Genomic DNA, 9,404 nt, shown 5'->3' on the forward strand with positions numbered 1-9,404 from the left:
CACCAAGTCTGGCAGCACACCGAGCTCACCCGCTGCCCTCCTCCAGAGCCTGTCACTCCGCCTCCCACCCCGGGCACGCAGCAGCCCCTGGCTCTGGGGCACACGGTGGGTGGCTCTGGACCTGGGGAGCCCAGCTCAGCCCCAGTGGGAGCCATTTCAGCCCCAGATGCCGTTTTTCCCCTCAGCACCCACCCAGGCAGAGGGCTGCTGGCAGCCTCACTCCCCTCCAACCTCCCCACACACAACCAGGCCATGGCGTCTCCCAACCTGGCTCTCCACCAGCATGGCCATGTCCATGAACATGTCGTGCAGCTCTCGGATGCTGTTCTCCAGTTTGATGATCTCGCTGTGCCGTGTTTCAATCTCATTCAGTGCCTGCTTGGTGATGTTTGAATCCATAATGATCTGCAAGAAGACAGGGCCACCAAGCACCATGCTCAGCTCCTCAGATGCTGGATTAGGAGCACCAAGGGAGGGAAGAGCAGGAGCCCCTCCGGCCATCCCAGCCAGGCAGTTTGCAGCAAAACTCCACCCCACCCTGTGGCCAGGACACAGCCCACGCTCAGGCAGCATCCTCAGGCCAGACCTGAGCACCCAGGTGCCACCCCCTGCGTGGGCTGTACTCATCACCCCTGTACCAGGGACACCATGGCAGCACATCCACCAGCCAGCGCTGCCGGGATGAGGAGGCTGGCTCAGCTTTTGCCCAAGCCAGGCTTGGACCAGAGCTGACATGCGGTGCTTACCCCAGAGGAGAAGATGGCCGGGTTGCCGCTCTCCAGCATGTCCTCCAGTTCCTCGCTGGTGGTGGTCCTGCCAGCTGCAAACGACACAACACAGGTCATCTGTGAGCCCTCTGTCCTGGCCATGGGGCCTGCAACCCTGCTTCAGGGCTCTGCTGGCTCCATGGCATCTCCTGAAAGCGGAGCAAGCAAAGCCTCCAGCCGTGAGAGCCCACCGGGCAGTTTGGAGGGATCCATCCCGCAGCCAGGCTCTGTGCCAGCCCTGTGACCCTTCTTTCTAAGGGGGCCAAGCTGCCAGCTTGGCCCAGCTCATCCAGGAAAGCCTGTCCATCCCTCCTGGTTAAGCTGCCCCATTCCTGCCAGGCAGGACCCCACCCCGGGCCGGTTCAAGGCCATGAGGACACTGGGCTCAGCAGGGCTTGCTGGCCTGGCAGGCACTGAGTTTTAGCCCTGCAGCTGCATAGCAGAAACCAGGCTCCATCCTTCTCCCTCCTTGGCCTCAGGGTGGTACCTTCACCCCCGCAGCTCCTTTGGGAGCAATCCACCCATTGTGCATGGCTGCCTTCTGCTCCCCACAGCCATACTCCATGCTGCTGCACGGGAGAGAGAGATTAATGACTCTGGGTGACCCTGATCCTCCGCCACTAATTGCAGCACGTTCTTCAGGCTAACAGCCAGGCAGGACCCATGGAACTACAGGGCTAAGCAGAGACGATGGCACTGGGCAAGAGCCAGTCACACCTGCAGAGAGGGCAGGGAACGTCCCATACTCAGTATGATCAGGAGTGAACATGGGCAGATGGGCAGGAGCAGTTAACAAAGCAACTTTACCAAGACCGGCAAACCCAAACCACCAGAAGGGCAGGCAGGGAAGGGCTGGGGTCTTGTCTGGTGCTCCCTGACGACACACTGCCCACAGGCTCTGTCAGTGGTATTGAAAGGGACAGTAACATCCTCCAGGATGAGCCTAGGCTCCTCTGAACGGGGGACTGGAGGAGACATGGCAGAATGCAGGACAGAGTTCCCTGCTTCCAGCAGTGCTGCACCAGGGGCTCAGACCAGGGAGGTGCCCGAAACCTTGAACCCAGTCCAGACCATCACCACAAGCGTGTCAGTGCCCCAGGGCACACCGCGGGGGCCTCCCCCCCCAGCCGTGCCTGACTACCACCCTGCCTGGGGCATTCTCCAACAAGGACACCTCCACACTTTATCACACGGCTCTTTCTTTGCAAGGTCCTGCACCTGAGTCAGGGCAATCCTCAGTACCAGTGTGGCGCAGACTGGGGGATGGATGGGTGGGTGGATGGATGGATGGGTGGAGAGCACCCTGTGGAGAAGGACTGGGGATACTGGTGGGTGACAAATGGGCCATCAGCTGGCAATGGGCGCTGGCAGAAAGCCAAGCTGGGCTGCGGCCCCAGCAGTGTGGCCAAAAGCTGGAGGGAGGGGATGCTCACCCTCGGCTCCGCTCCCCCCACACCCCTCTGCAGCCCTGCACCCAGCTCGGGGCTCCCCACCACCAGACAACTGTTTTAAACTGGGCGAGGGTGGGCTTGGGCTGGACATCAGGAGGAAATGTTGTACCCTGAGGGTGCTGAGGAACTGGCACAGGCTGCCCCCAGCAGCTGGGGATGCCCCAGCCCCCGGAGGGGTCAAGCCCAGCTTGGATGGGGCTTTGAGCAATCAGATCCTGGGGGAATGTCCCTGGCCCTGGTGGGGGGGCTGGACTGGAGCAGCTTTGAAGGCCCCTTCCAACCCAGACCACTCTGTGAAGCTATAATTCTCTTGCCCTGAGGTGCGGAAATGAGAAGACCACCCAGAGCTCCTCTCCTCCGCTCTTTGCTGGGCTGCACATGCATGGGCGCTCTCAGTGTCCATGATGGGAAAGAGCATTCCTGGCTTTGCCTCAGGAAAATGATGCCATACCAGCAGATATTGGTGGCGGTGGCAGCCAGGAGCAGGCGGGAGCCCGCAGGCTCTGGGCACAGTTACCAGCACCATGTGGAGGTTGCTTGCTGTCTCCTGGCACCAGGAGGCTGCAGGAAGGGAGAGGGAATAAAGCCAACCACACCTTCACACTCCCAGCACAAAGGCTTTGCTATCTGCTAATGCTCACCAGCTTTCATTTCCCACCAGACCGACAGTGTTTACACCCATGGCTGCGCCGGGAATGTGCAGCCTCCTCACCCAAAGCAGGTGATGAAGCCCTCTGGATGCTTTCTGAGCCACGTGACAAAGAAAGCACCAAGACCTGGAAGGGTGGCAGGGTGCAGAAATGAACTGGGTCCCTTGCAAGCACCCTCTGGGGCCTGGAGCTCTGGGAGGCTGGAGGGCAACACTCCACGACGCGTAGCGGGCAGCTGGGTCCCTTCCCCAATCTCCTCGCCCAGCAGTGCGAGCCTTGCATGGCTCCTCGCCGCCCACTCCAGATTTGCTTCTCCTCTTGGGAACAGAGGCAAGGGAGCAAGGAGCAGGCTGGAGGGAGGGCAGCTGGAGGGAGCCACTCTCCCGGCGCTGCCAAGGAGCAGGACCAGCGAGCAGCTACCACAGTGCCCCCAGCACAGCAGGGACAGCCCGTGCTCAGGGCCGTGAAGGGGCCTGGAGGCCTGAGACACCCCAGCCATGTTGGGCAGGGCTGGACATAGCCCAGTGCTTCCCCCAGCACCCAGCATCTCGGCCACAGCCCCCGGCCCAGATAGGAGAGTGCTGGGAGAGTTGGGGCTGAGAGCCGCAGGCTGGAGCAGACGGCACTTCTGAAAGCAACGTGGAGCTGTGACCAGTAGGTGGCATGAAAGAAGGAGCCATTTGCTGGGTGGTCCAAAAACCAGCTACAGTTGGAAGAGAAAAAGGAAATTAAAAAAGAACAAGAACCAGAACAGTGGCCAGGAGGGAAAAATGGAAATTCCTTACAGCAAAATTTTTCTGTTATTGGTTTTCTTAAAATGAAATACCTTCTCTGCAAGTTAATAGCCCACGGACAAGAAAGAATTCCCCTGTTAGTCATGTGACTAATATCTCATCATCTAAAAAGCTTAATGGGATTTTTATTTTAATAACTGATAGGAACGGCTCAGTGACACCGCAGCCATGGCCCAGCTGGCTCTCGCTGCAGGGGTCCAGGGCACAGCCCCCGCAGGAGCTGGCTCCCTTCCTAGCACACACAGGGCTGGCTGGCTGGCCAGAGTCTGGGGCAGGCAGCTCAGGATGCATGGGAAGAGAGAGCAAAATGGGATGTACTTGGTCCTGCTGCGTCCAGACACCAAACTTCCACAGTAATGGGATGGCTCCCGGACCACTGGTCCAGGTCATGGCAAGCTGTGGTGCTGTGGGGGACTGGGACCAGGAGCAGCCAGAGCTCCTGAGACCACAGGGAGAGCAAAGAGACACAGAGAATGGTGGCCTGGATGGCACTGGGGGAACACCAGGGCAGCACCACCAGGTTTCCTGGCCTTGGGCTCTCCCAGCAGCACTTTCTGCTGCTGTAACTCTTGGGGGACAAACGAGTTGCTTTCAACAAACCCAGGAGCCTCAAATGAGCCCGCTCCCCTCCCAGGCACCGGGGGCTGGAGGGAGGGACTCAGTGGAGCAGCTCAGCAGGGAGCCCAACCCACAGCTCAAACCCAGCTGCATGGTGCATGGAGACCAAATGAACAGAGCAGACCTTAAGAACATCTTGTAAAAGTACAATAAAGCTTATAAAAAGGAAGAAGAGGGGCTTGCCCAAAGCAGCAGAGAGACAATCCACATGTGAGACCACCAAGAACCAGAGAGGGAGAGGAGCCGCAAGCTGCTCCTCTGTGCTTGGCCCGCAGCCCTGAAGAGCAGCAGCCAGAGTCCCACAGCAGAGCAGGAGTGGGGATGCTCTGGAGCTGGGGGGGCCAAGCTAGGGGAGCACATGCAAGGCCCTCACCAGCCAGCACCCATCCCACAGCACGTGAGCAGGGTGCGCAGAATGGTGTCCAGCAATGGTGTCCTGGCAGGGCCAGGCAACAAGACCTGTGAAATAGGGGCTGGGGTAGCTCCAGAGTCCAGTCAGGAGCCACAGGATTTGGGGCTGGAGACAGGACTGGAGACAAAGCTACAATACAGGGCCAGGGCACTTCCAGGAGACACAGCCAGGAAAGGACTGGGCACACTGGCACAGGCTGCCCCCAGCAGCTGGGGATGCCCCAGCCCCAGGAGGGTTCAAGCCCAGCTTGGACAGGGCTTTGAGCAACCGGATCCTGGGGCAGATGTCCCTGCCACTGGCGGGGGGGATGGACTGGAGCAGCTTTGAAGGCCCCTTTCAACCCAGACCACCCTGTCGAGTCCATGGTGCCATGACATGACTACAACAAGGAGTCGAAGCCCCAGGAGGCAGGGCTGGACACCAGCTGTCCTGAACATAGACCTGATCCCACCCCAGGAGCAAGGCCAGAGTCAGGGCTGAAGACCGGTACCTCTACAGCATGGTTCAGCTGTGGGCTGGGTGGCCCAGGCCTGATCTTACACAGCTCCTGGACCCACGGGCAGAGGTAGAAGTCCTGTGCGAGGCTGGTCCAGACAACTAAGGGCTAGTGCCTGCAAAGTCCTGGGCTAGTGCCTGCAAAGTCCTGAGTAGCTTCTGCTTTACAGCAAGAGAACAGCCTGACCCCTGCCTGCGCCCCACATGAGCTCCGTGCAGCTCCCAGCCATGGGTGAGGGCTGGGTTCTGCCATCCACACGCTCACGGGCCCAAGGAGCTCCATAACGCCAAGGGCTGATCCCCCTCCCCACCTTTGCCAGCTCCAAGAAGGATCCACAGCCCATTTCCAGCCACCATTACATGTTTTATGATGACAGAGCATCGCTCCCACCAAGGGTGACCCACGACACCCACTGCCCAGCTCCTCCTGCCTGCCAGCTCCTCACTCGCAGCTGAATCTGCCCTGGCTCCAGGAAGGGAGAACAAGGGCTTGAACAGCACAAATTTCCTGTTGGCTGTGCCCAGCTCCGCACAGTCACCGGCGCAGTGACAGAGGAGCGTGCTAGGCGTGACGCATCAAGGGCTACTTGCTCTGCCCAGTTCCAGCCCTAGAGACAGCCCCCAGGGTAAGTGGTGGGATCAGCTCCAGGGGATGCCACATCTCGCACAGGCAGGATGGGATGCGGGAGACATGCTCTTATTCCAGCCCTCACCACCTCCTTGCTGCCCCCTTCCCCTACTGAAGAGGGGAAAGTAAAAGCTGTGGCGAGGTGAAGGAGAGGAAGGACATCAGAGGGATTAACAACCAGCCAGCCAGCGCGGGCTCGGCCAAAGGCTGTAGCTGGTCAGGGAGGGCTTGCTTTAATGCTGAGCCAAAGCACAAGGCCCTGAGGCCACACCTCGCCCACGCCACCCAGCACAGTGCTTGCCAAAGCCATACAACCAACCTGCAGGACCCCAGAGGATGTCTTCTGGTGAGGCTTACTGCTTTGGAAAGGCTGCCATTAGCTCTGCAAGAGCAATAAAATGAGATGGGAGTGTGCTGGCTACTTGGCTGATGTGCTGCCCATGTCAGCGCAGCGCTGCTGCACAGCCACAAGTGGGAATGAAGGGATCGAGTCAGCGCAGGATGCCCACAAAGGGAGAAACACCTGGGGAAAACCCTGCCCTGAAACTTGGCACAACACTGGAAAATCATGAGAACTGGGCCTCGATGTCTCCAGAGAGCTCCAGAGTACAACTGCCTCTTACGTGGCATCTCTAGAAATTAAAGTTTCCTGGGGAGAAGCAGCTCTGTCAATGAGCAAAGCAGAACAGAGCATTGCTGGGAGCTCCCACACAGACAGAGAAGCAAACTCAGCCCTGAGCTGGCAAGGAGAGACCGGCAAGCGATGATGCGGGGGTCGTGGTGCAGCAGGGCCATCGAAGCTCTGGGACAGGCACAGACATGAAGCCACCGAGGAGACGTTCCACCTCAAGGCCACTGTGCAGTCCTTGGCCCCATGATGCCCAGCTAGATGTGACTGTCCCCATTGACCATCTCCCAGGGGATGGGGCAGGAGCAGCTCCCTCAGGGCATGCAGGACCCTGGGGCAGCTCCCAGGGAAGCCACTGGTGCCACAGCTCACACCCAGCACCCAGCGGATGCCAAACGCCAGTTTGCCCCATTCTGCATGCCAGACGCTCTATAAACAGGGAAGACTTCAGGCACCTCAGGGCTGCAGAAGTCAAGCAGGCCATGGCTGAATCAAGTGCAATGACTCAGCTGTGCTCCTTCAGCTTGCAGCACCCCTCCTCCTGGTGGCAGGGCTGCACCAGCACTCACAGCCCAACAGCCAGGGCACAGGTTGGGAACAACGAGGACAAGGCACCTTCCCAAGGCTGGGATCCTCTGTCTGGATTCATACCACTTGTGGAGAGATGGATAATGCTGCCCCGTCTGTCCCTACGTGTGGAGGGAATGGGCACAAGAGACCTGACCCCCCTGGCTGCCCCCAGTTCAGCCAGGTCTAGCACTGCCTGAGGTAGCGGTAGGATGAGCAGACTTCAGTTGTAAAAGCCTGCCTGGCACGTCATGAATTGCCATATGCCCTCCGTCCCTCGGGACCCTGGCTGCTTAGCCAGGGGGGCTGCAGGGGCCACCTTCCAGCGCTGTGTCAGCACTTTTACCCAACCAGACATTTGTAGCTCAGGTAAATCCCGTGGTCGTCCCTGAGACAAAAGCGTCACGGGAATCCTACGTCAGCCCGTCTCAGCACCGGGAGTGCTGGGACCGCCCGGGGCTGACTGGAGGAGCCAGGGGCGGCCTGGGACGCGTCCACAGCTCGCCTTTCTGCACATCAGTTAACCTGGCCTCAGACAGTGGGGCGGGGGCTGATTAATTCTCGCAGCACCTTTGGAGACCACAGATGCTTTTATTTTTGGCTCCTCGGTCTCGCACATAAGAAAACTGCTCATAAAACCAAGCAGCGCCTATGCAGCACCTCCACGGTTTCAAAGCTGCACACCCACCTCAGAAAGCTCCTCCGAGCCGCAAATCCAGTTTCTCTGGGGGCAAAACCTAATTAGATTTAAGATGTCATTTCTCATAATGGCCAAAAGGGAGAGGAAAGAACCAAAGGAGTGACGCTTCTCACCACAGGCCTGTGCCTGGGGAGCAGGGCGCCCAGCAGCGGCGGCAGGGACACCGCTGAAGGAGGCACAGCCCAGCCAGAGGATGGCCACTGAGCCTCTGTCCTGTCCTCACCGACCCCGGGACGGCGCGTCCTGCAAGCCCATCTGCGGCCTCGGTGTGTTTGAGAGCAGAGCAAGTGAGTACAGAGGGGTGAGGGCAATGATTAAGGCTGGGGTGGAAGCAGCGGGAGGGGCGAGGGCTTCCACTTCATCGCGTCAGGCAGGCTCCCAGGCTCAGCGCACACCGGCCAGCTGGGGTGACGGCAAGGGTCACTGAGGCACAACCTCTGGCACAGGCAGACACAGCGGTGCCTATGCAAAGAGAACGAGCAGATCCCAAGGGGGCTGTGGGGAGCCCCAGGGGGTGGCTATGGCCCGAGGCGGTGACTCTATAGCACCATTTCTTCTGCCACTGCCCCAGCTCCAGAGCAAGCTGCAGATGCAGTTGGAACGGAGCAGCTCACCAGGCACTGGGGAGCCTTCCCCAGAGCAGCTGAGAAGTCCCTGCTCTCATACTTTCAAAACCCAAGTGATTTATTGGCTTCACTGCCAGAGCTCCCAGCGTTTTCTGTCTTTGGATTCATCAGCTCAAAATGAGAGCTGAGGATTTTGTAGAGCTTTGTGCCATCACCGTGTCCCAGCTGACCTCCATTCAAAAGAGCTTGTTGAGGAGTCCCCAGAGCAGCGGGAATGAAGGTGCTGGCTGAGGCACTCTGGAGGCTCTCTGCCCTCCTGATAAAACCTCAAGCTTGCTGCTTCCAATGAGCTTTTTTGCCAGAAGAGATTTTCCACTGTCCTGACAGAGGAACCCAGCCTTTGCAAAGGAGCATGTGCCCCCCCAGCACAGCCCCCATCCTGTGCCCGAGGGGGAGCCAGGCCCTCACCATCGCTGACACCTCTGCACTGCAGAGAGTCTCAAGGAGCCTTTCCCTCGTGCCCCACCAATGCTCCGCCAGGCACTGACAGCCCTGCAGGATGGACAGAGTGAAGACAAGGATAATTTAATAAATCTGCATGATTTAAGCAAAGCAGCAGAGTCCTTCCGAAATCTGGGAGCAGAAAAACAAGAGGAAGGTCTGCACACAATTAAAGACCCAGCCAAGTCCTTTCAAACCTCCTCCTCTTAGAAGGGAGGCGTAGGGACACCTGAAATTCCCATTTCCATCACAAGCCACCCTGCAGCTGGGTATCACCTATGGAATGATGATAGCTGGAGAATGAGTCAGCTGGAGCAGAGCCACGCTCATCATCCTGCTTTACACTGAACGTCAAGCTCGTGTTGGGCCTCATGTCAGTCACCCTTTCCATTCAGGCAGTGTGAAACGTTCCTATTATTATTGTACATCATAAAGACATCATGAGCTTCACAGAGGAAATGCTTGCACAGCTTCTACCCCTGCATCTGCAGCTCATGAAGGACGTTCCCCCAGGGGACCACCCAGGACACCATTCTGACTCAAAGATCTCCTGCCTTACTATTCCTGTGGAGCTGCGAAAGGGAAGAAAAAACGCCCATTTCTCTGTGAGGAAAAAAAGACTGGCCT

At 58.6% G+C, this 9,404-nt stretch overlaps 1 protein-coding gene across 1 annotated transcript in view; it reads right to left on the reverse strand.

Annotated features, from left to right (window-relative positions):
• The window catches only part of STX1A (syntaxin 1A), a 73,298-nt gene that overhangs the window by 1,646 nt on the left and 62,248 nt on the right, over positions 1–9,404 (reverse strand). The window contains exons 6-7 of the mRNA XM_035900602.1: positions 747–820; positions 268–405 (exon numbers count right to left, since the gene is read on the reverse strand). Of these exons, the coding sequence (XP_035756495.1) occupies positions 268–405; positions 747–820 (212 nt within the window). The remainder of the gene's footprint in view (positions 1–267; positions 406–746; positions 821–9,404) is intronic.

The sequence above is a fragment of the Egretta garzetta genome, unplaced genomic scaffold (genome assembly GCF_000687185.1).
Source record: "Egretta garzetta isolate BGI_Z169 unplaced genomic scaffold, ASM68718v1 scaffold108, whole genome shotgun sequence".
Classification (NCBI taxonomy): domain Eukaryota; kingdom Metazoa; phylum Chordata; class Aves; order Pelecaniformes; family Ardeidae; genus Egretta; species Egretta garzetta.